General features: G+C 59.9%; 1 protein-coding gene across 2 annotated transcripts in view; it reads right to left on the bottom strand.

Annotated features, from left to right (window-relative positions):
• Window positions 1–25,196, bottom strand: part of HDAC5 (histone deacetylase 5) — a 99,379-nt gene that overhangs the window by 25,249 nt on the left and 48,934 nt on the right. For both annotated transcript variants that reach the window (XM_067541068.1, XM_067541069.1), the window contains 6 exons: window positions 11,152–11,411; window positions 9,518–9,662; window positions 8,680–8,794; window positions 6,947–7,077; window positions 6,418–6,549; window positions 1,605–1,717 (listed from right to left, as the gene is read on the bottom strand). In XM_067541068.1, coding sequence (XP_067397169.1) covers window positions 1,605–1,717; window positions 6,418–6,549; window positions 6,947–7,077; window positions 8,680–8,794; window positions 9,518–9,662; window positions 11,152–11,411 — 896 coding nt within the window. The remainder of the gene's footprint in view (window positions 1–1,604; window positions 1,718–6,417; window positions 6,550–6,946; window positions 7,078–8,679; window positions 8,795–9,517; window positions 9,663–11,151; window positions 11,412–25,196) is intronic.

The following is a 25,196-nucleotide window of genomic DNA, read 5'->3' as shown; positions in this document are numbered from 1 at the left end:
CCCAGCAGTGACGTCTTGTGTTCATTTGGGGGGAGGGAGAGAGAGATGCAGAGACCTGAACAAACTTGTGACACAAATGGGTTGTATTTGGGTTTGGACCTGGATGTTTGCAGATGATCTTCCAGGTTCCAGGACAGGGAACCCCATGACGAAGACCAGCAGGGCTTAGTGGCCAGGCTAACGGTCCAAAATAGGGAGCTCACGCCAGGTGGGAGCCTAGAACCTGCGCATCCCCCGCCCCCCTCCTCCCGGAAATCTGGTGCTGTGGATCGCCGGTGACATATCCAAAGGGCCCGTGGACACAAGACACACTAGCTGTGCTTCGAGGCCAGCCACAGGGCTATGGGCGCGAATGATGAACTCTGTGTCCAGAAACCAGAGCGTGTGCAAACCCCCCCCAGCACACACATGGGGGGACCCAGCTCGGCCGCCCCCGGATTGTCCCTTTAACGGGTTAAAGGGGATATCATCCCTGTCACATCCCACAGTCAAGGCACCTTCAATCTCTCTGCACCAGCCACTCCAGATTTGGAGGGAGGGGGGGACACAAAATCCTAGTAACAGGAACGTTTTCCTGGGTCATTATTAACGCCTATTTCCTGAATTGGTTCGGTTGCACTGTCGTTAAGAAATCACACTTTCACTGATCTGAATGGATTTCAATCGACCGCGATGGAACGAATTAAAACCGAGGGTTTCCTTAATCGTTCATTCACCCGCAGTTCTGCCCCGGCATTCCCGGCCCTGCTGTCTGCGCAGCCTCCTTTCAGCTCCTGGGGCGGTGACGTCCTGGCAGCGTGGGAGCCGCACCCTGGGTGCCAGGGTAGCTGAGCGAGCTGTGTCAAAGCAAGCTCAGCTCTGCTACACGTGCTCCGATTGCACAGGGCGATTGCCCTGGGGACCTACCCACAGAAAACGCAGAGGAAGGGAAACTGACCAGCTTCCAGCTGAAGGAAAATGGAGAAAGGAAGCAAAGTGCAGCAAGGCGGCCAATGAGATTTAAACAACATCCCGCCTTTACCGCGCTCAGCCCTCGCTAGGGTCCCCGGGGAAGGCATGGGGGAGGTAATCTGGTGGTCGGCTGTTTTGATTTTTAGGCAACAAACGTTGGGAGTTTTTTAAACGGCAGCAACCCAACAGCAGAGGAAGAAAAAGCCCCATTCACTCTCCCGGCCCCAGCTAAAAATAACCTCAAAGGCTTTTTTTCCCCAGGCCTCTGGGAGTCACCCGACAGCAGCCAGCAAGAGAAGCAGTGCGGTTTCCACTAGAAACCCCAGCGCTCCACTAGCATCCACCCGGAGACAGGCCACACCGGCGCGTGCGCTTCGCTCCCGTAACACGCGCGAGCGACGTGAAGCCCCCTGCGAGCCCCACAACCTGACGACACCCGATACTGACCCTTCCCTCCTGGAATGCTGCAGCCCACGACGACCCGAAGGAAAGGTTTAGATACAAAGCAGAGGGGAGGAAAACGTCCCTGAGGTTAAAATAGCCACAAAACTGGTCTAGAGATGAGGGGTAACCAGGAAAGCGTGAAGCACATTATCAGTGAAAGCGAGCGGGAAGTGCAGTGGGGGAGGCCCAGCGCCCTGTGCAAACCTTACCTCGGTGTGGATGTTGGGGGCAGACCCAGTGAAGCCATTCTCAGCGATGGTGCTGTTGGAGCTGTTGGGAGAGCTGGGCCCGGAGCCGGGGGCACTGTTACACACGGAGGAGACTGCAAGGGAAAAGGAGAATTGCACACACGCCGTCAGCTCCCCGGCACAGACACCCACGCCCCACGGACGCTGCAGATCGCTCGGCCAAGCCGGGTGTCATTCTCACCCTGCGATCTGCACTGCCACGCCCTGCATTGAACTGGAGCGGTCCCGAGGGCCGGGCTGGCAAAGGCATCGATCAGACCCGCTGCGCGACTGAGCCGCTGAGTGTCTGGGAGGAGTTTAGGCCCGTCTTGGCAGATCTGTCCTCACCTGCCTAAGGAAAGGGGGCTGCCGACCTCACACAAATGGGGGACAGCGAGAAGCAGGCCAGGGAGCAAAATCCATCCCCTGTGTTAGAAGCAACAGGCTGAATGTCACTAGGACGGGCAGAAGAGAAGGGCCCCAGACTTGGTGCAAGATTTCCCCCACCTCAGTGCGCTCCTTCCACACTGGGGCGGTGGGGAGAAGGGGGCGCAGAAGTATTGTCGAGTGGATGGAGCAGGAGACTCAGTCCCAGCTCGGGGAGCGTTCGAGTCACCGCCTTGCTCCGTGCCTCAGTTTCCCTGGCTGCACCACAGCAACACTCGCAGGGGTGGGGCTGCAGGGGTTACACGCTGCAGGCTTTGTCAAGCACTTTACAAGCCCTGAGTGGAAGGAGCGAGGGAAGGATGAAATGTAATTATTATTAGCTGACCCCAATTCTTGGGCCCTAAGGATCGGCGGAGAGCCGGGCTCGGGGAATGCGAAATCCCTGACACGTTACCCGGCCTAGCGACGGCTGCTGGAAAAGTGTTTACTATTATTATTGCTTTGCACCGCTCCCTTCGCGAGCCGTCCTCAGGGGCAACCCACGCAGGCAGCTGCGATCGTGGTCTCGGGGGTCCTGCCGCCGCCTTGCGCTTGGCTCTTCCCATACAGCTGGAATGAGACCATCCTCCCTACACAGCCCCGGCCCTGATCCCCCGGGGCCCTGCCCTCACGGGGTCGTGCGCCCCAGCGCAGAGCAGGCGGAAGGTGTTAATGTTCTGAGTCAGTACCGCCTGGCACGCCTTTTGCACAGGAGAAAATGACCGCCCGGGGGGAGACGGCTGGATTTTAACACGACCCCAGATGTAATGCACCAAAGGGAAAAAAAATCTCACCCTCCCACCTGGCAGAGTTGTGACGGGACCCCGCCCCCCTCCAGAGTCTCCCTGTTACCCGGCTGCAGCTGCCCCAGGCAAGCGGACACCCCGAGTTAGAAATCCACCCCCAATCCAGACAGGTACAAAAACAGCTGCCGGCTTCGTGCCCCCGTACCCGGCCTCCTCTGCAACATACACCAGCCCCCATCATTGGGAACGGGAGCCCCGTGGAGGAGGGGGGCCCTCCTGCGTGCCAGGGTTAGCACACAGGGGACAGATCCTCCGCTGGCGCCAACCAGCATCCCTCCACTGACTTCAGCGGGATGCGGATTTACATCAGCCGCAGACCTGGCCCGTTGACACTGTGTCTCAGGAAGATGGTACCTGCCGCTGCCCTCGACATCTGCCAGCACTAGCCGCCCCGGCCCGCCTCCACGTTACGTAACAGATGCTCAGAGGCTGCTTCTGTATCCTCCCCGCCCTCCCCCTCCGGCACATCTCCTACAAAACATTTCCTTAGAGAGCAACAGATGCTTCTGGATTATCCACACCCCCCTCCACACCCTCCCCCCTCCCACAAAAAGGGCCCGGCACAGACGACAGGCCTCTGGATTAATTTCTTAATTCGACATTAACGCGTTGTTGCGTAACAGCGAGCAGGCTGGGGCCACGCCAGAGGGGCTGGGGCGACTGGCTCTCCCCTCGCAGAGCCGGGATCCCTTGCAGAGGAGATCGCCGGGGCAGATCGCCAGCGGGGGTCAATCAGGGCGGCATTGTGGTCACGTCCCTGGACCCCAGCTTTGGAGCCGTCTCTGCTTGTCTGCATGCATCTGTGCAGGCTCCCGGGGGCCGGGCAGCGAATTAAATCCAACCAGGAAATCAAATGCAAGAAGGAAGCAGCGGCCGAGCCTACACACGCCAGCCTGTCTGCAGAGACCATCACTAAAAACCCCTATCCCAGAACTCCCCCTGCCACCGTTCGTCCCAGCCCAAGGAAATGGGCTTTGCAGATACCCTGACGGCCCCCAGATTTAGGCTATTTCCAACGAGGGATGGGGGCATGAATTTCAACACCCAGGGGACACCCTGTCGACAGCTCCCTCTCTTAGAAACCTAGGCAGGTTCCACTTGCCCAACCTGCTGGGGAGAGGGAGAAGGGCTCAGACAGACACAATCCACGTCACGTGGGGGCAGATTTTCAACACAGCTCGGGGCCACATTTTTAGGTCACCAGCATTCCCATGCAGGGCCGGAGCTCAGCTCCTGTTCACACTGAAACAAGAGCCAGGTTTGCACAACGGGTTCAGTGCAGAGTTCCCATTGTGAGTCCTTCGGCCAGATTATCCAACCTGCATGTGGTGTGCTTTGGAAAATCCTAGCTTTACGGGTTCCTAGGTCAAAGCCAACATCTTAAACACCACCAGGACACAAAAGGCAGCCGCTCAGGGTCCCAGAGCCCTGGACTCTTGCTACCATACTTCACTTAACAAGTGGGGTTTCCATCTTCGCTCTATAAATGGAAATTCACTGCCGTGGTCTGGTTCGCAGGGGAAAAAGGCAGGCCAGGGCTGGATGGGTCGCCAGCTCTGACCCAGCCGCTGATGGAAAAAGCCAACCAGGCCTCTGTGGTCATTCGATCTGACCCATTTATCCTGCAAGATGCAAACCTGAGTAACAAACAATGGACGCACACGCACAGTCAAAGGGATTGACATAGTGCATAACCCTCAGATCGAACAGCGTCACCCAGGTCTTGGATCCATAATAAAGTTTCTTTGCTATATCCTAAGTCCTGGTCTACACTTAAAATTTAGATCGACTGAACTACACCGCACCGGGGTGTACATTTTCAAACCCCTGAGTGCCCTAGTTAAACCACCCTAAGCTGGAAGAATTCTTCTGTGGACTTCGGGGAGGTCCTTCACCTACATTGATGAAAAACCCCTTCTGTCAATTAGGGAGCGTCTGAACGGCGGCGTTACAGCGACATGGCCACTGCTCTGCAACGGGAGCGCTTGTGGCACAGCTGGAGTCTAAGGCATATAATTATACAGGTGCTGCCCCCGGGGGGACAATCGGACTTCAGTATCAGAGCATCTTTTCTTGCTTTCGCTTATGTCAGCGGGGAGGGAGGCTAAACCGTGCTGAGAAAAGCCACACAGGAACAAGAATGTCCATACAGGGATTATCCCAGTCCAGCTAGACCTGTACAATGATATCGGTACAACCTAGCCATGTAGACAAGCCTTTATTCTCCTCCAGGCCTGCTCTACTCTGGAAAGTTTCACTAGCATACAGCCCTAGTGTAGACACGGTTATATTGGCAAAAGCTTCCTTCTAAAGAGCTCCACTTGGGATGCTGGTTTAAGCGACTCCGGTAAAAGAACTCTCTTGCCTGAATAAACTGCGTCTGCGCTAGGGATGTTTGCACTACAGGTCTCTCTATACCAGCAAACCCTCTTAAGGTTAGACTGCTTGCCCTCATCCATGCCCCAGAGTGCTCCCAACCGCACAGCTGAGCGTGCACACGCCATCTACCACTGCAGACGCCAACCAGCTATTTCTCTATTTAGCTGCTCCGGGCACAGCCCGGCAATTATAAATTAACACCCCGCCCCCGCATCCCGAAGCTCAACGAGGCAAAATGACAACAGCGAGACTTTCCTTCCAAGCAAAAAGATCAGGCACCCAACTGCGCCCTTGTGTGCTGTCTGCATGCACAACCGCTTGACTTGTGCATGCATTTGCAATGATTGCGTGCTCAGATCAGAGACGAGGTTGTGCGCGCAGTCTGAGACCGTGCTGGACACAGGTCCGCTGTGGACGTGATTCCCGCCCGTCCTCCTTCAGAGCTGTTTTCCACCCGGCTGATGTTTGTGGGTCAAGCAACTAAAGGACACAGTCTCTGTACTTCTCCGTGTAGGATCCGTACCACACCCTTCCTAGTCGCGTCTGAGCCTCTCAGAGAAATTCAAGGTCACCCTGTGGTCTCGCCAAAGGCGATCCCTCACCGGTTAACCGTTCCCCTCTAAACGTCTCATTCTCACCCCTCCCGGGTTCAGCTTTTCTGCAAAATAACCATGGGCTGGAGCCCCAGCTGCGAGAAACCCCTGATCCCAAGGCTTGTCCATCATGGCGGCTGTTCGCCAGGCGTCCAGAGAACAGTTCTGCTGGAGAACACGTCGCTGCAGCAATTAATAACGCTAGTATCTAGCGCGTCTACACGGGAGGCGTTTTCACCCATCGATCCCCAAGTGCTTTACAAAGGGAAGGCAGCAGCATCGTCCCACACAGGGGAACTGAGGCACAGAGCGGGGACGTGACTCACCGCTCGAGTAAATCAGTGGCGTAGCTGGGGTCACTATCCACTGCACAACGCTGTCCCCCCGACCCTGGAGAAGTCCATCGCTGCTAGACATTAAATCCCTGGGGTCGCCACCAGGCACAACTTTTAATTAGAATCAAAGAACCGTGTGGAACAATCAGGAAGACCCCGCACACCAACGGGCAGCCCCTATGGGTCTGCCCCGCAGCCGGACCGCCCGACGGGTCCCTGTGCACGCTGCGCCCCCCCCCGGGCAGGCGCCGCTCACCTGTGATCTCGATCGCTCTCTTTTTGAAGGTGCTGATGACAGTTCCGTCTTTCCTCCGCAGCAGGGGGCTGCTCCGGCGCTCGGCCACCTTCTGTTTTAACCGCGAGCGCACTTTTAAGTTGGGTTCCGAGGCTGGCAGGGGAAAGGAAAAGCACAGTGGGATCTTCGGACGGTCCCACCCTGGCTCGCTGCCCCAGCCCTGCCCTCCCGCTGTCTTCCAGCCCCGCGCTGGCAACTCCTGGCTAGCGCTTGACCCCCATACCGGCTCTCAGCTAGACGGGCAGCTGGGTCTGATCTCTGCAACCACAGCCATCAGCTCCCCCCTGCATATTCCTGCTGGACCCGGCAATGCCCTTCCGCCCCCTCTGCCCATTACGCTGCCCCTTTCTCCAGCAACGAGGCTGCTACCCGGGGTGGGATTTGAACCAGCGGCCTGGAGGTAAAGCCACTCCTGTTCCCCCCCGCCGCTCCAGCCAGCCGGCCCCACCACGGCTGACGTAAGTTTCCCTTCCCCTGCGGTGGCACTGACCGGTTTTCCGGAGCGGAAAGTCATCTCTGCTGTCGTACGTGCCAAGGAGGGGTAGTTTGTAGGATGGTGGCGTTCCCGGGCTGCCTGTCTGGGGAGGGGAACTCTGGTCCAACGAGGTATGATGGGCTCCCCTGCAGCGACAAGCCACGTAGCAGAGCCGTTAGCGAGCCCCAGCCCGTTCGCCGGTACCCGGGCACCTAATTAGCCTGGGAGCGTGCAGACTCCGGCAGTCCTTCCCCTGCTGGGAGAGGGGTCTGTCCGATCGGTGCCAGCTCCCCCAGCCTCTGAGAGGTGTACCTCTCCGCCTAGCTGGGAACACCCTCCAGCTGACACACAGGTTACGTCAGGCCCCATCAACCGAAGCTGGGGAACGAAGGTACAGCCCCATCATCGCCCCAGGGTGGATAAAAGGCAGCTGCATGGCCGGGCCTGACCCGCGTCGCCCACATCCTTGGGCTGCCGAGGGGCACCAGCACCTAGACCAGGGGTTCCCAACCTTTTCGGCTCGAGGGCCACCAGTCTCCGCCAGCAGCCCCCGCCCCTGCAGCCAGACAGAAGGAGGCTGCCTCCTCACTGATCTCCCGTCTGCAGCAGGGAAACCACACGCGTCCTGTAGCCCAATCCACCTGGGTCCTCAGACAGCAGCTCCCTTCTGCAGCCAGCGGGGGGGGAGCTGCGGGCCACAAGTTGGGAACCACTGGCCAGAGCTAGCTCCAGCCAAAGCTGCGACATGTGACGGGGACACAAGTAAAGCCCAGGACAGGGCCTGGCTACACCACCCCCGTTCTAACCAGGTCAGGGGGACGCCGGGGTTGTTCCTGGCAGAGCTGTGGAGAGCAGCAGCAGAAGTGGGGCTGTGGGGGGGGGGGGGTTTACACAATCCCTGTGGGATGCACCCCGAGGTTCCTGGCCAATCCCGGGACAGGGGACACGGAGCCAGCGCGGGGAGGGGTCACGCGGGGGGTGACCAAACGGCTTGGTGAAAATACACACGTTACTGGAAAGGAGAAAGGAAGCGAGGGGGGGGACGACGACCAATCCGGGATCTGTTTTTAGCCGGCTAAGTGGATTTATCCCCTAAGCATCCCCGGACTCAGGAAGTGGAGTAGGTCACGGCGATGCAATTAGCCGCCGCGCGTGCCAGGCCGTTTTTAAAGCCAGAGGCGGAGAGAGACGGCGCGGCCCCCTCCCAGCCCTGGAACCGTGCAGGGGTCCCTGCTTTGGATCCAGGACTGGGCAATTTGGTTTTTCCTGGATTCGTCTGAATCGCACACGTCCCCGAGCTGGGGCCCTGGCATCGTGGGGAAGCTTAGCACACCCAGACGCTGCCCAGATACTCGCCACGTGTGTGTTACCTGGTACAACCCCCGTTACCCGTCACCGGGCTCTGACAAAGCACCCAAAGATACGCTGCCGGGAAGGAAGGGGGGGCCGCGTGGCTTCGCCGGCAGAGCCTCTCCGCTAACGGGACCGTGAACCAGGACTCGTGCAACCACCAGACCACACCGCACTCCGGCCCACCGCAGGGGACAGAACCCAGGAGTCCTGACGCCCGGCTCCAGCCACTGCACCACACTGCCTCCCAGAGCAGAGCACGGACCCCAGGAGTCCCGGATCTCAATCTTCTATCCACTACACCAGCCCTTCGAAGAGAGGCCCGAGCCATTGCACCTGGCCCTGCCTTCCTCATCTCTGGCTGGGACAAGGATCCCCTCGCCGGCCGGCCGACCTACCAGCATTTGGGGTGCTGTGGGAGGGAATGGTTGAAGCCGCCTGCTGTCAGCTCTTTCGTTTTGCTGAGCAGGAACTCCTGGAGCTTTAGCTTCACTTCTGTGCTGGCGATTGCACCTGCAGAGAGACGGGACGTGGCCGTGGGAAAGGCACCGGATCACCGAGCCGCCCAGAGCACGGCTGGGGGAGGGGGAAGGACCCCCAAGCCCCACGGGTGTTTAGCACGTGCGAACGCTTCCCGCGTCCTCTGGGCTTGTGGGGCGGCAGGGATGCCATCAAGAGACTCCCCCCTCCCCAGGCTGGCAGACAAGGGGTTTGTGGCTCATTTCGAGGCAGAGCGGGACTGAAAGCTCAGACCAGAGCTGACAGGCGTCTCAGGGCATTGGGCCTCACCCACGGCCCCTCGCGCGGGTCCGGTTCCAGGTGAGATGCAAAGTGGGCCCCTGCAGAGCGACATACCGCGTCCCCAACCCACGGCGACAGCTTCCCCCCGCCAGCAACGCTCCGCCTGGATCCGACAGGCTCCAGACCAAGCCCTGCTGGGATCTGCCATCTCCCCGGGCCGCCCCGAAAATGAGGGCAAGCCGCGACCCGGTCCCCTTTGAGACCCCGGCCGGTGGCCCAGGGGGCACCCTGAGCTGGGCAGAGTCTGGGCGTTCCGGGCTTCCCCACCCCGGCTGCTCAGATGAAAAGAATTCAAACGTGAGCCCGGCCAGGCCGAAAAGAGAGAGGCTGTGACGCGTTCAGTACCCCAGGCCCCCGGAGCAGCCTTTGCCCCGCCTGGACCCAGGCTCTGCAGGGCGCGGGCCCCACACTATCGGCCCCCCCCCCCCCCCTTACTTTCTTTGCTCTTCTCCTTGTTCCGCAGGATGAGGAGCTGCTGCTCCAGCCGCTGCTTCTCCAGCTCCTCCTGGCGCTGCTGTTCCCGCTTGCGCTGCTGCTCCAGCTCCTGCTGCCGCTTGGCCGCCAGCATCTCCTGCTGCTGCTGCAATGCAGAGAACGAGCGGGTGAGCGGGGAGGGGGTCGGCTGGGGAGAGGGGACAGAAACCGGCTGCGGAGGAGACGGGGGGGGGGGGGGGGGGGGCGGGACGGGGAGGAAGGGACCAGGTGAGAGCCAGAGGGGGGACTAGACGGGGGCGGGGACACCAGGTGCGCTGGGGGGGGCGGCCAGGTGAGAGGGGGAGGGAGGGTGACAGAGGAGACACTCGTTCGGGGGACCCAGGTGAGCAGAGAGGGACCCCCCCCCTTCGCCATCGGCAGCTGAAATGCCCACGCCCCTGGGTGGAGGGCGACTCTGCAGCTCCAGCGGCTGGCACAGAGGGGAGACCAGGCCGGGTGGCGCCTCGCCAGCCTGCCGGGGGGGTTCCCAGCTGACCCTCAAACGGCTGGTGCCGCGGGGCTTGTTTCAGCTCACAGGCCCCCCCGCCCGCAGGCTGGGCCAGGAGGGGGGTCAGCCAGAATTAAAGCCAGGATCCGGCCGGCTCTCGGGGCAATGAGATGGACCAGGGGGCGGCTGGGAGACGCTGACGCCCCAGGCACCGCGGGGGGACTGCGTCAGCCGTCCACAGCCCTCAGCCAGCGAGGGAGGCTGGGCCATCACTAGGCCTCCCAGGTGCCGTGGTAAGACAAATAATAAATCATCAGCATAATTAGCGGCTGATTTATTGGGCGCCTCCGGAAGCCTCCGGAGACCTCCCAGAGGATTACAATCTCTGCCCACTACTGCAGTGCAGCCGCCTCTGGGGTGGCACGGGGCAGCCGCCCTGTGCCGGCAGCTCCAGAGTGAGGAGGAACGCTGCAGACCGGTAAAGCAAGACAGGAACCCGGGGCTGGTGAAGTGTAGTCACACAACCCCACACACACACACACACACACACACACCCCGCAGCTGGAATGCGGCAGGACACCAGGGTCCTCCGGAAAAGGGATTTCGATGGCTCTGAAGTTCAGCTGAAAGCCAGCAGCCCCCCCTCGTGCCACAGGGCGCAACAACGTGGCCAACCCCCCTCCCCGCTTTCCAACCTCTCCAAGCAGGGCCCCCCAAAATGATGAGATTACAAAAATAATATTTGGGGGGGGAGGTATGGTTTCTTTTTTTATTCACTTTCCGCTTTAGGGGGTCCTGTTTTCCAGCCTCTCTCTGCAGCCCGGGATGGGAGGGACTAGACCTGTTCGTATTTTTTAAACGAAAGCCCCGGTTCCCAGACCTCCCCTGACTCCAGGAGCTGGGGCTTGCAGAAGGACACCCCAATACCGAGAGACGCAAGCTCAGGATAAGCTGGCAGCCCCTCCCCTCTCGAGTCACTAGCATCTCCCACCAGGTTGCGGGCACCCCTCTTTCAGAGCAGCTGACCCCCTGGAGCCGTTTCTCCAGAGACACCTGCTGCATTCTGCCTTCCAGGCCCCCGCCCGGCTCAGGGGAAGCCCTGCCTGCCGGCGGAGCGGGGCGGGGCTCTGAGACGAGGGCGTCTCACCTTGAGGTGCTTCTGCAGCTGGACTTCGTGCTGCCGTGTCAAGTGCTCGTGCTGCTTCTGGAACTCGGCGAAGAGCAGCTGCTTCTGCAACTGCTGCTGCTGCTTCAGGACCATCAGCTCCTGCTGCAGCTGCTGCTCCCGGGCCACCGGGTCCACGCTGGGCGCCCCGCCCCGGCCGTCGGTCCGCAGGTCCACCGGGCTGCTGCTGCCGCAGGAGGAGTTCTGCATGGCCACGGGTAGCCCCGGCTTCACGTCGGCCGCTGGGGAGCACACAGAGACAGGGCCTCGGTCACCGGCCCCCCACCAGGGACCGCCCAGCAGGGAGGGCGGAGGTAGAGGATGGAAGTACTTCGTCCTCTCAGCTAAAGCAACGGAGAGATCCCCTTTGCTCGCCCGCTGGCTCGCTGGCAGTCCCCTCCAACCGTTGGGGAGCGGCCGTTTCACCTTCCAGCTCCCCCCAGCCTCACGGCTCAGCAGCACCCGACAGCGTCCCGGGCGCCTAGATCAGCCGTGCAGCACCTTGCGCGCCGTACGCCCCGCTGGCATGGCTGCGCTGGGCGCTGGGCCGTGCTTTGGCAAACCACGAATGAGCCGAGCCCACGCGTGAGTTGGTCGCTCGCTCCCCCAGTTCCCTCCCTGCCTGCCGTAAAACCACAGGCGCCATCGTTAACCCGCAAAGGTACAGCTCCTGCGCTGGCCCACGCCGCAGCCACCGGGCCGGGAGGAGGGCGGGGGGGGCTTGCCATGGGGAGGGGTGCTCGGTGCAGCAACAGCAGCTCCCACCTCTCCTAGAGCACGGGGTTTCTCCAGGAAATTACCCCCCCTTTCTGCAGGTTTATTGTAATGACACTGGGGGGGAACCAACACACAGGGCTAAATATAGCCAGAGCCAAACAGCAGCTGTTGTGAGTGGGGAGGAAAGGGGTCAGGGGGTGGCAGGAGGTGGTGGAGGAGAAAGAGAGCAGGCAGACGAGTGCTGTGAAAGGCAGAAGGGGGAAGAGGAGAGAGAAAATCACTAGCTACTGTCCCTTCCCTCCGAGGATCTCAAAGCACTCGCTGAACATTAATGAGTTCAGTCTCACGCCCTCGCCACCCTCCACCCACCCTGAGGTACTGTATTATTTATGGGAATGGGGATAGCGCCTAGGCACCCCAGTCATGGACAATGAACCCAATGCGCTAGGTGCTGTATGTTTTTATTGCTACTAGGTAAATTATGGCAGTGCCTAGCCACCCCAGGCACGGACCAAGACCCCCTGGTGCTGGGAGCTGTACAAACACAGAACAAAAAGAAGGTGCCTACCCCCAAAGAGCTCACAGACTAAAGGTAGATCAGTATCTTTAACCCAGTTCTTCAGGTCGGGGAAACTGAGGCACGTCGCTCAAGGTCGGTGGCAGAGCTGGGAAGAAAACCCCAGTTCTCTGGCATCCCTGTCCAACTGCAGCAGCAGCAGCTCCCCCCGCCCCCCGGAGGAACGCTCTGGCAAGCGACCTGCATTCCCAGGGGCATTGCTCTGCTTGGTGCCAGCGTGCTCCATACGAATCAGGCAACCCCTGGGGTGTTCTGGACGTCAGAAATAACGAAGCAGAGACTGCGGAACGAGCTAACCCCCGGGTCCCCCCCCACCTCACGTTTTCACTTTGCAGCAGGAATAATCCTCACGCGCCCCCGGCCCCGGGTGACGGTTCGTCTCCCGACCAGAGCCGGGGATGCGTGAGTACAGCACCGAGCCTGACCGGGGCACTGCCGTCACGTAAAGATTTACTACTACTTCTTCTCCCCCGTCCGAATCCACCTGTCGTCTCGTGTCTCATCCTTGGATTGTGGCTTTTCGGGGCAGGCACCGTCTTTTTATTCTGCGTCCGAACACCTTGGCTCACGGGGGGCCTGGGCTCCCAGGCGCTATCGCCATACAGATAAGAGACAGGGGCGGGCACGGAGAAGAGGAAATCCCAACAGAGTGGGGGGTACTGCTGAGACGGGCACTTGAGACATGTCAGCGGCGCCCGCCAACCCCCCCGAGAATCAACCAGAGCCAGGCCTGCCAGTCTCCCAGCTCAGCCAGCTTCTCCCACGGCGGGCGAGGCCGGCTGACTGGCAACGGCTCCCGTGTGCTGAATTACACAACGCCCCCTCCGACTCCCAGACACACACCGCTGCCTCCGAGAACATCTGAACCACCCCCCCCCTGCTCCTTTGTGTTCGTTCGCTATAGCAACGCCGCTGACGTGGCCGTGATGCAACGCAAGCCCGTGCGTAGGGCGAGCGACGCGCACAACACACACCGACGACCCTGCGCGGGTCAGTGATTTGACATCAAATCCAGAGTGTTTATCCTCTCTGCGGAGGTAGGCCCTGCCCCTGGGCTTTTGATCTGACACTCCCAGCAAATGGGGGAAATTTAATCTTTAGAAACCAGGGGGTGGGGAGGAAGCGCTGCTTTAGGATCTGTTTTGGGGGGGGGAAACTCTAGATGTATCATTTGGGTGTGAAGCAGTTGCCGTAACATCTAAGCCCCTTACAATCTTTACTGAATTTATCCTCGGAGAGCTCCTATGTGTAACGTGGGGGAACCGAGGCCCAGAACCGCACAGATCTTTAAGTGCCTAACTCTCATTGTTTGCACTAAGCCTGCCGCCAGGGGGTTCTGGATCCATGACTGGGGCGCCAAAGAACTACCGCAGTACAGATCAGAAACGGCCCCGTCTAGGTGCACACAGACACTGCGCACAACAGGGGTGGTGACTGAGAAGACTGACTGAAGAGAAGAGGCTGGGGTTCTGTTCCCAGCTCTGCCACTGACCTGCTGGGTGACCTTGAGCAAGTCCCTTCACCTCTCCGTGCCTCAGTTTCCCTTCCTGCTCTTTGTGTATTGAGACTCTGAGCTCGCTGGGTGTTAAGTAAAATGAGGCCCTGATCACAGCTGGGCCCTTCAGGGTACGTCTACACCGCTCTGTCAACTGAGGTCTCTGGGACCCGGGCTTGTGGACTCGCTGTTTCCAAGTCCACGCTTGAGCGTCCGCACTGCACTGTAAACCTGGGGGCCCTGGGGTCTAACACGTCCACACTGCACTGCGCAGACCTTCTAACTCAGATCTACGGCTTGAGCTGCGTCCACACGGTAAAGTGATGGCGCTTGGACCTGAGACATTGCAGGACTTGGGCTCTGACCCATGCCCATAGCAGGGTCCTCAGACCCAGGTCCTGAGTGCTGGCTGCCCCGAAGGGACGGTAGGATGGTAGGAGGGGGTGGGCTCAAACCTGCATCAGATCCCAGGCTTAGTAGCAGAGCAGACAGACACAGGCCCTCCGGCGATACTGCTAAACAGATATGAACAACAACCTAACTGGATTAAGATGGAGCTTGATAAGTTTCTGAACAGGAGGATATGACAGGGCTGCCTTGAGATGGCAGGGGCCTGGGCGCAAAGACCCAGGAAATCCCTTCCAGTCCTATGTCACTGAGGGACAGCATGATATATTATTATACACATGTGACTATATATAGCGTCTGACACGGCTGGGGGGGAAGGGGGCAGAGCGTGGCCTTTTAGTTACAACACCGCCCTGGATGTCAGAAGAGTTCGATTCTATTCCCAGCTAGGTCACTGGTGTGACCTTGGGCAAGCCACTGTCTTCCTCGTGCCATGCCTCAGTTTCCCCATCTATAAAAGTAGGATAATAATATTTGACCCGGGGCGTTTGACACTTCATTCTCATCTGTGACCTCCCGCGCTATGGGCATGAACACCATCTCACTGAGACGTGGCTGCAACCTGCCTCTGCCCCCACCCCCACATACTCCCCGTTCTCAGTCCCTGTGCGACTCAAAGGATGTTGAGCCTGTGTCCTTGTTTTCTCACTCCCCTTCCCCCAACGTTGCTCTGCTAACGAGATGACATTCCCCTCCCACGCCAGGAACAGAACCCAGGCGTCCTGGCCACGGAGCTCACCTTGCCTGCTCTTACCCACGTACCACAGCCTGGAGCTAGCTAAGTGGCTAAAGTCAGCGGGACAGCTTGCATGAGCAACAGATAGTGGATCAGGTCTGGCTGCTGTTACCCCCAGTGTGTGTCCATCCGTCCGTCCGTCCGTCCCTGCTGTATCACCCACAGAGGTGCCATTCTGAGGCTTTTTCAAGGCCTTCTTAGACTGGGGTTTTAAAGGACTCCAGGATCCAAAGATCAGAATAAAGCTGATCCCCAGCTGCGGGGGCTGGACGGTTCCCTGCAGGGTTACCCACCTCCCATTTTAGTTTTTACGGACATGAAAATCTGGAGTTGATTTTTTTTTTTCCTGCCACGGTAAACTTTTTACTGACATCACTAAAATACCATCAACAACACAGTCACGTCCCAACCGTGTGGACTCACTCGTGATAGTCTGTATCCAGGAATTCGGAATTACACAACTGTTTGAGCTGAGGTTAATTGATCAGTCAGGTTCTTTGGGCATGTGCAATAACAGGAAACGGATCAAGCCGTGGTCAGTGTGGTTTTACGATACAAGCCGTGATCCTGAGCGGCGACAATCGATGTTAAAATACGATAGGTTTTATTTCTACCCAGTTTCACGGACGTGCTCATTTATTTACAGGTTTACGGACAGTGTTCAGATTGTACTTTTTTTTACTGACTGTCCATACGTTGACGGACAGCTGGCAGCTCGGACCAGAGAGAATCACCCGTTGGCGTTCTGCAAACCATTTCTCCCGCCCGGGAACCTTGCCCACATTCTCCCCTCCCGCGGCACCAGGGCCCAACTGGGCCCGTCGAGCAATACGCGAAGGGCAACGGGGTCACAACCCCCAACATCTGGTCGTGACCCTCCAGGTTGACAACTTCCTTCCTCCCGCGTGTTCAAAAGGTCCATTGGATTCAACGGCCTAGACACCCTCTGGCCTGTATTTCAGAAAGAGGTCCAGGATTTTGGGGGTCCAAGCGGAGACACTTTATAGGGGCCGATGCCCCCATAAACCTTCAGCTGGAAACACGGCTGCTCCGTCCCTCCAAGAAATCAGCCCCGCCAGGCGTCTCCGGTGCAACGCCCGTTCAGCCAGGCAGCCAGAATCGGGGCCGCTAATGGAAGCGATGGCCACCATTTTTTAACAAGAGGCGCCTAAAATTAAGCTCCTAATTCCACATTCCAGCCCTGGGGGAAGTGGTCTGCTCTGCAGAGGTTCCTCCCGTCCCCCTCCATGGGATCTGAGGGGGGAGGGAGGCGCCTCGGCCGTTTTAAAAAACCAGGTCATTTAGAAGCCTCCCGGAGGATTCAGGAGCCAAACCTACGTCTGAAAATCACGGCCCCCCATTTAAAGCAAGTGGGAACCCAGGCACCAGCCGTTTGCGCTGTGTCCATCCAGTACCGGGGCTAGGCACGGTGCCCAGGGGCTATTACAATGCAGATTATACTAATCGATCATCATCACAATCATTAATAATTGCTTCCCACCCCCTCCCCTCCCGTTTCCCAGGAAATCCGCACTCTCCCCCTCCTCCACTCTGCGGCTCCAAAAAGGGGGAGGGGAGATCACAAGAGGGCGCCAGGCAGCACGTGCGTCCGCCACGGCCCTGATTCAGATCGATGCAGAATGGCCGTCAAACCCCCTTCTCCGCGCCGAGCGGTGCGCCCTTGCGCCCAGCTGTGAGCACCTGCCCGTCCAGCGCAGGCGCCCACTGAAAACCCATCTCCCGCCCGGGGCCGCTCTCCCTCTCCGCCTCCCGCACGTCATCCTAGTGAAGGAGGCCCTGGCACGGTCACATCCAGACCGCGTCCGTCCTAGCAAAATTACCCCTTGCTGACAAGGGGTGCGGCTGCCCAGGATCTGTCACGGGGGTGCAGCTGCGGTTTGGCAGGGCTCGGGACGGCCGGCCAGTGGCCGGCCAGGGCTCCACCCATGCCAGCACCATGCAGCACGTAGGCGCTGCTCTGCAGGGAGACCAGGAGACACCGAGCTGGCTTTGGAAGAGATGGGCAAGGTGGAACCTCACCCCTTTGCCCGTCAAGCGACCCACACCAGAATAGGAAGCTAGGGCTTTCCACCCAGCCCTGCTGCAGGCCTCTGGCCAACCGCTGAGAGCAGCGGCAAGATTCTTCACCTCCAGGTCAGCAACAGAGAGACAGACGCACACAGGTTACTGGTGGCACCGTTTCTCTCTTTCTCCCCCCACGGGTTTGGCAATCAAGGGCCAAGGACACACAATGCATCGTCAGCTCCCTCGCCAGCTGATTAACTACCGGATGGACAGAACACAGAGGCTCTAGCCCGGCCCCCGACACACACGGGGAATCCATCCTTTTGCTTGTCTGTCCGTGCCTTCCTTCGGGGTCGTCCGGTCGCCGGCTAGTAGCTGCCGGCTCAGTGGGAACTGAGCTGGTCGGTGCATCGCCCGAATGGCCACGGGCGGTTTGGTGTCATTAATAGCCAGGCTTCCCTCTTCTGCAAGGCGCTTCCACAGACCCAAAGCACATTCCACGGCTGGGAGCTGGGACCCTGCGTTTAATTCCTGACTTGGTGCAGGGGGTAATGGAGGACAGCGGGCGGAGCAGGGGCCTGGACATCAGGACTCTTGCATTCAATTCCTGACTGGGGAGAGCAGCGGGGGCTAGTCAGGGAAGTCAGGACTCCTGGGTGCTCTCCGCAGCTCCACCCAATTTGTTTAGTCCTGGAATCTCACTTTCCCCAGGCCACCAGTGGGAAGCCCTTTAAGGAGAAAAGCCCGGTGTGCGCGCTGTCGGCGCAAAGACTACGCAGGCCCCAGGCAGCGCAGAGAAGCCGGGACTGAATGTCGGTGGGACGCGCTGAGAACCTGCCGCTGACCCACCCCGGCTAACGAGAGGCCCCCGCCTGCAGAGCTGCTGAGAGAAGCAACCTTCCCTGGCACCGGCCTCCCACGCCACTTGCCAGGGAGTCCAAGGGTGAGACGGCGGCTCAGCCGGGCCAGCCGGTGACGCCAGCAGAGCTGCCCTTCGCCCGACCGTGTGACGACCCAGCCCATCGGCCAGCCAGCGGCCGAGCCTCTTCTCCATTGTGCTGGCCATTCGCAGGGAGCCAACCCTCGGCTAGGGGGGCGGACAATTCCCACTCGGCTCCGGGGAGAGTTTGCTGTGGCAGAAATCTCATCCCTGTCTCTGCTGCAGCAGCGAGGGGAAGCACCGAGTTACAGGAGTCTCGGGAAACACGATGGGGGAGGCAATAGGGGGGAAATGAAATCTCACTCACGTTTTCTACCCCATTTTGTTCCTCATTTCATGAGCCACTTTGGCTGGACGTTAGCAGAGAATCGCACCTGGCAGCCCTCCGGCGTGACCCCACCTGGATCTCCTACAGCACTGGACCTCAACGTGCACCACAGTGGAGGGCAGTATCGTTGTCCCCATATTACAGATGGGGAAACTGAGGCACGGAATGGCAGGCTGAGTTGCCCATGGTCGTCTAGCAGGTCACGGGAACAGAACCCAGGTTTCTCAAGTCCCAGTCCGGTGCTCGAGCCAACACGGCTTTGAACACTCAGAACGGCCTTTTCCACGGCGCCATTGATAAGGGAAGCAGCGCCCTCAGTCCGTTAGAAGGGCGGGGACTGGGGTCAAGACCCCCAGCTTTATTTCCAGTTCTAGGAACTCGGCACAGCAGTTACGGCAGCCTGCCGGGGGTCCCCGGGTGTGTTCCCGACTCTGCCAACGACTCGCCACGTGAGATGGGGCACGTTACTGCTCCTCTCTGTGCCTCCGTGTCCCCTTCCGCTGCGGATCCATCCCCAGAGTGGAGACAATGCGGGCCCAAACCTCGTTGCAACGCTCTCGGGCCTGTCACAAGAACCATCACAGGGCTGCAGATCAATAGCAGGCGTGCGTTTCACTTTATTACCACTCCGATTACGGCAGCGTTGAAAGGCCGCGGCCGAGATCGGGGCCCCTTGCGCCAGGCGCCGTGCATGCAGCTATTCAGAGACGGTCCCTACCCTGGCGCGTTCACCATCCCACCAGGCAGGCCCAGCAACGGACCGATGGTTACACCCCGATTACCAAGAGAGAACCACGGCACTGGGAGATTAAAGCACTGAGCAGCGGGTGGGACTAGGTGACCTCCTGAGGTCTCTTCCAACCCTCCTCTTCTCTGATTCTATGAAAGGATCTGCCCAGGGCCAGACAGGGAGTGAGCGACAGAGCTGAGAACCGAACCGAGCGCTCCAGCGTCCCCCTCTTCCCCACGAGACCCTCTGCAGGGCGTGGCTGCGGGGTCTGCCCCGAAAAGCAGCAGTGGCCGTCAATGAAGGCCACGAGAAATCTGACCCCAGCTGCCATAAGGAGGATATTCCGCTCTCCCAGCTCGCAAGAGGCACCGGTGCAACCTCACAGCCTAGCCCCGAGCGGACGCTAGCCCCTCTTCCAGATGGGGAAGCCAAGGCGCAGAGTGACTCTGGCTGCCCCCACTTCGGGAGAGGCGACGTGGGGAGCCCCCACAAAACAGGTCTAGAGTCTCACGTCAGAGACCTAAAAACTAGCAACCACTGAACCCTTGGATCTCCTGCCCAAGGTGACTCAGAGAGCCCGGCCCAGAACCCAGGCGTCCTCGCTCCCACGCCACCCCCCACGCACTAGCCCCAGAGGGGAGCATCTCCAGGACGGCGCTCCCTTTGCAACAGGGCAATCGCCTTGAAACTGGGAGAGAAGGGCCCAGACCGCAGCCGCTCTGCAACGCCCCCCCTCATCCCCCCCGGCATTGCCCACGCTGCAGATGAATGAAGCCGTGTGGCCGCCGCAGTCGTGAGTAACCCGCCTGGCAGACGCAGCCCCATTTGTATGCGAGTGGAGGGGCCTGCACACTTGAATGAACAACCTGTTCTAATCCAAACAGGAAGTCGGGGGTGGTGGATGCGGGGGGAGGGGTTGGGGGGGGGGTGGCGCAAGGGAGGTGGGGGAGGGGAGGATGGCCTGGAATACTAATGCCTCCTTCGCCCCATCTTGGCTCATTACTCAAGACGTCCCGACACTGACGCGCGGCCGGCAGGGCGGACGGATGGACGGCCGTGCTTCCGATACACCGCGCCAGTCGAACACGGCCCCCGAAACAAGAGCCCCCCCCCCCCCCCCCCCCCCCCCCGGCGCCCGCCCGCAGCGGTGACGGCTGATTGGCACGCTCGGTGCATCCGCGGCTCCAACCTCGCCTGGGCCCCGGGCGCCCGCACGCCCTTGGCAGAGGGAAGGGCGGGAGGCCGCCGAGCCGCTGTGGGAACCAGTGCGGGGGGGGGGGGGGGGGGGGGGGGGGGGCGCGATGGAGGAGGTGCATTTCCAGTCACCCGCGGTTCGCTGCACAACGTGTCTGTGTGTGTGTCTGTGTGTACTACACGTGTGCGTTCCAGCCACTCTCTGTTTACTGCAGGTGTGTGTGTGTGTGTATTACACACGTGCGTTCCCGACTACCCTCCCCCGGCTGCACAGCGTCGGGGTGTGTACTACACGTGTGAGTCCAGCCACCCTCGGTGTGCTGCGCATCTGTGTGTGCACTATGACGTGTGTGTGTGCTCCCGCCTGCCCTCCCTTCGCCGCACAGTGTGTCTGTGTGTGTACTACACGTGCGCTCTAGCCAGGCTCGGCTTGCTGCGCAATGCCTGTGTGTGTGTGTGTGTGTGTACACGACACGTGTGCGTTCCCGCCTACCCTCCGTTTGCTGTGCGATGCACGCATGGCGTGTGTACGGGAGTGGTCCTGGCTGCCCTCCACTGCTCCAGCCTCCCCGGGCAGGCTGATTCGGAAGAGGGCGGCAGGAGGGCTGGATCCCAGCCCCAGCGGCTGCAATGATCCCAGGACAATGCTCCTGGTGCTGGGCGGGGGGGGGACAGACTCACACAGCCCCCCTGCGCCAGGGTGGCAAGGGGAGCAGGTAGCAGCTCGCTTAACGCATCCGCAGCTTTCCCAGGCGTTTCCCAGCCTCCAGACAAGCCGAGTCCAGCTGGTGCTTTGGCGGCTCAATGTCACCTTCGTCCCTGCAAGCTTCCGGCCCTGCGTGGAGCAGCCCAGACTCGGGGCAGCAGCATGAGATACCCGTGGGGCTGTCTGACCGCCGGGCATGGCGCCCCTCCTCCCCAAGGGGAATCGGGACAGCTCCCCCTTCATCACAGCCCGGGCTGGGGCTCATCACAGGCTCCCCTAAGCCCTCCTGCTTCCGGGGAAATCTGTGCCCACCGTCCTCTCAGTGCCCTCCCCACACACATACATACATCTCTGCTGCCCCATGCAGCCCCCCGCGGCCACGCCCACGGGGCGTGAAATGCACCCACCGCAGAACCTGGCGCTCCCTGCGCTTGCTGGGGGCAGAGGTGCCTGTCCTCCCCAGCTGTAAACACATGCAACGCTGCCTGCATTTCTGCCCGGCCTGGCCACGAGGGTTGAGCAGAAATTGTGCCCCTGGGTTTCGTCTTGCAAGGAAGAGAGACAAAGTGGAAGGGGCAGGATGGCACAGTGGTTAGAGATTCTGGAGAGTGGGGTTCAGGGAGTGGGGGGGGGGGGATAAACCCACGGAGGACTGCGAGGTGCTCCGATGCTATGGTCAGATAGAGCCTGGCCTGGAGACAAGACCCAGCTCTCCGATCGGTCACCGAGACAGGGGAGAACGTTCCCCTGCAACGGCACCCGGCGAGGGAGACTAAAAATAAAAGTGACCTTGCAGCAGATGGAAGGGGGCAGGGTGGGCCAGTCCCTGCCAAACGTGCACTTAGCCCTGCTCAGAAGTGGCTTTCTCTGGCCGGAGGGTGCATGGCTTGGCCGGCTCCCGAGAGAACCAAACACCCAAACGGGAGAAGCTGCAAGGGTCCGCCCACTGGCATCCCACGGTGGGAGGTTGGGCTGGCCAGGAGTTGGGCGGAGGCGGCGGGGTGAGCGGGAGGGGAGCTGCCCAGCCCATGGCTCCCAACGCGGGACGGCACTGCTGCAGGCTGTAGCCTGACGCGTGGAGGTAGAGAGGAAGGATGGCCCAGTGGTTAGGGCACCGTGCTGACTCCAGAGACTTGGATTCAATCCCACACTCCGCCCCAGACCTCGGGCAAGTCACTGAGCCGCTCTGCAGCCGAGGTCAGTTTTATAAACGGGGGGTGACAGCCCTGCCCCACCACACGGGGGCGCTGGGAGGCGCACCGATCTACAGCCATGGGGGCCAGATGACCACCCAGGAGAGATATTCCACGCGCTTGCTCCGCGGCAGGGAAGACAACGCTAGCTTCTTAACTGCTGCGGGGCAGCGAAAGACGCAGGGCAAAGAGACCGAGCAGCAAACCATGGGAAGCTAAAAATCACCAAATCACATCACAGCCAAGGCCCAGCTGCACTTCAGCCCAACACTGTAAGGAAAGTACTTTGCACCTTCCCAGCCTGCTCCATGCTCCAACCTCCTCCAGGCAGAGACCCACTGGAAGCCAGCTGTGTCGACCACCCCTGGGGGGGCAGGCTCCCACGAGCTGCAGCAAGGAGGCTAGCTACACCTCCCGATAACAATCACAGCACCCGCTCCTGCAGACGCAGCGTCCGATCCTTAGTCAGTTACTGCCCCCAACTCCCAGCCCTGGATGACCCCACACCACCACATCCGCGCTGCGCCTTCCTCCCCGGAAAAAACCACGCAGGACAGCCATCAGAACCAGAACCCCAGATCAGAACCTGGGGACTGTCATCTCAGAATTGAACTCGGTGACTGGGCATCATCGTCAATAACAGACAGTAAATCACGTGTAGTGAGGCAAATTTTATATGATATATATCTACGCACCACTGCCTCCTAGCGGCAATGCAAATATATACCTAAGCACTGCTGCCCTCTGCTGGAGGAAATCAGGACTGTTCACCTGTGTGTCATAGGACCTATATGGCCAACAGAGAGTCTTTAGATTGAACGCTTCTGGAGCAGGAGGCTCTGAGTTCTAGCCCCGCTGTTGCTGTGCAATTCCCAGTGGCCGTGGAGCGGTGACAGCTGTAAAGTCCTAGGTAGCCCCCGATTTACTATCCTCCTCCTCTGCCGCAAGGTGAAGCCCAATGCTTGACGGTTCACAGTCTGCAAAAAGCTCCAAGACCCTCAGCAATGGGGGGGGGGGGTCTCCTACACATGCTGTCGCGGACGCACCTGTCCCAAATGCAGCCGTCTCACGCCCAAAATAAACCGCCCAGCTTGCAGGCTCTGAGAAATCCATTTGCATGCAAGCCCTGCCGCGCTCACACGGCGTCACCGGTGCTCTGGCATGTGTGTCTGGGATCCACTGGGGCTCCCTGCACAGAGCAATGCTGGCATGCCCCTAGGCACCGGTGGACTGGCCACCTGGTCAACCACGAGGTCACGCACCAGGTTTGGCGTGCAGAGGAGCCCCGCAGATGGGCTGGTATCACAACCGCCTCCATCGCCGCCCCCCGGCCGCCGCCAGCGCTCAGAGGCTGCGAAGGTGCCGTGATGCGAGAGCCGGATCGGGCGCCCAGGTCAACGTAGGGCACGGCTGGCCCTCCCCCACCTGCCCCCCAAGCGGGGAAGGGAAATTCCACTGCAAAGCCCCAGGGAGTGTGAGAAAGGCGGGGAGCTGCCTCTCTCCCCTGACAGCCCCAATTAGACACATGTAAAAATACAAGAGCTGGCGTTTGTGGTCGGGGAAGATGATCCACCCAGGTCCATGCCTTCCACACACACCCAGTCATTTTCCAAGGGCGTGACAGCCAAGCGTGCGCTGCCCTCAACCATCTCCCTTTCCCTCTTCCACCGGGAGTGGTGTGGGGACTGTGAGACTAGTGCAAGGAAAGATTCAGGGCCTCCATCGTCAGCACCTGGGGCACCCCGGCGCTGGCGAAGAAGCGGCAATGGGAGAAGACAGGACAGACGGGAGGGGCTGTCTAGGTGGGAAGCTGAGGGGGAGAAATTCAGTGATTTACCCACGGTCACAAACAGAGAGTCGAGCAGCAAAGCTAGGAATGATCCCCAGATCTCCTGGGCCCCCCTCTGGGGCTGGAACCAGAAAACCATCTCCAGGCCCCTAACGTCACCGGTCCTCAGGGGGCAACACAGTGGAGAGGAAGACGACAGAGTGGAACCATTAGGGTCAACTTCAGGAAGAGTTTGACCGGGGGACGTCTATCTGCTCTCCTTCACCATGCGAGGGGAGGCTGGCGTGCTGATCACAGGCTGCCGCCCCATTGGGCTGAGATTGGGACTTGGAAGGGGAGACCCCCCAGGACATGGTGTTGATGGGTCTGTAGGAGGCGCTCTTCGCACTAGCTCAGTGCTGGGTTTAGCGGGCGCCGCGTTGCAGAAGGGGCTGCTGTTTGGATACAGTCTTGGCCCCAGTTTGTCGTTGAAGATTCACCAAGCACTTGCCAGAAGCAATGGGCTCTGAGGTCAGGGTGCCGACCTAGGACTTGGAAGGCATGGATCCAAGTCTCTGCTCTGGCACAGACGGAGTGACCCTGGGCATGTCACGTAGCCTCTCTGTGCCTCAGTTCCCTATCGGTATAACAAGGATAGTAGCCCTGCCTTGCCTCGGAGGGGGGAGGGGAGGGGGGGGAGTGAAAATAAATACAGTACACGGGAGCGTGGGAGGCGCTCAGATATCACAGTAAGAAGGGCCAGCTAAGTACCCAAAATAGATTGACCCCCCTGCCTTGGATGAATTACAGCTGTGGAAATTACATTCTAACTCCCTAAAATTCAGCCATGTGGTTTTAACTGGACAGGCCACTTGACCTCTACCCTGGCGCTCTATCCACTAGGCCATGCTGCTGCGGCAAAGCCATGGTGGGGGGCACCGGGGGAGCGGAAGGGCAGGCATTTTCAGGAGTTTTATAACCCATCTCCAAACTCCCGAGTGTCTGGTGTTTGCCGGGCTCTGGTTCTGCTGCCGGGACTCTGGTTTACGGCTATCGCCCCCAGAAACGCTCGGTGTATTTATCCCCGACTCTCCTCTTACGCCCGGCAGTGGCCTGACTCTCTGATTGACCCTGCGGGGAGCAAGAACCAAGCTCTGGAGGACTGGGGCATGGTCATTCACGCCGGTGCCAAGCGAGCGTGACGTGCGAT

Source organism: Emydura macquarii, unplaced genomic scaffold (assembly GCF_026122565.2).
Source record: "Emydura macquarii macquarii isolate MOO-44397 ecotype Brisbane River unplaced genomic scaffold, CSIRO-AGI_Emac_v2 contig_629, whole genome shotgun sequence".
NCBI classification, from domain to species: domain Eukaryota; kingdom Metazoa; phylum Chordata; order Testudines; family Chelidae; genus Emydura; species Emydura macquarii.
Note: the sequence above shows the minus strand (reverse complement) of the source record. Positions and strands in the feature narration are given on the sequence as shown.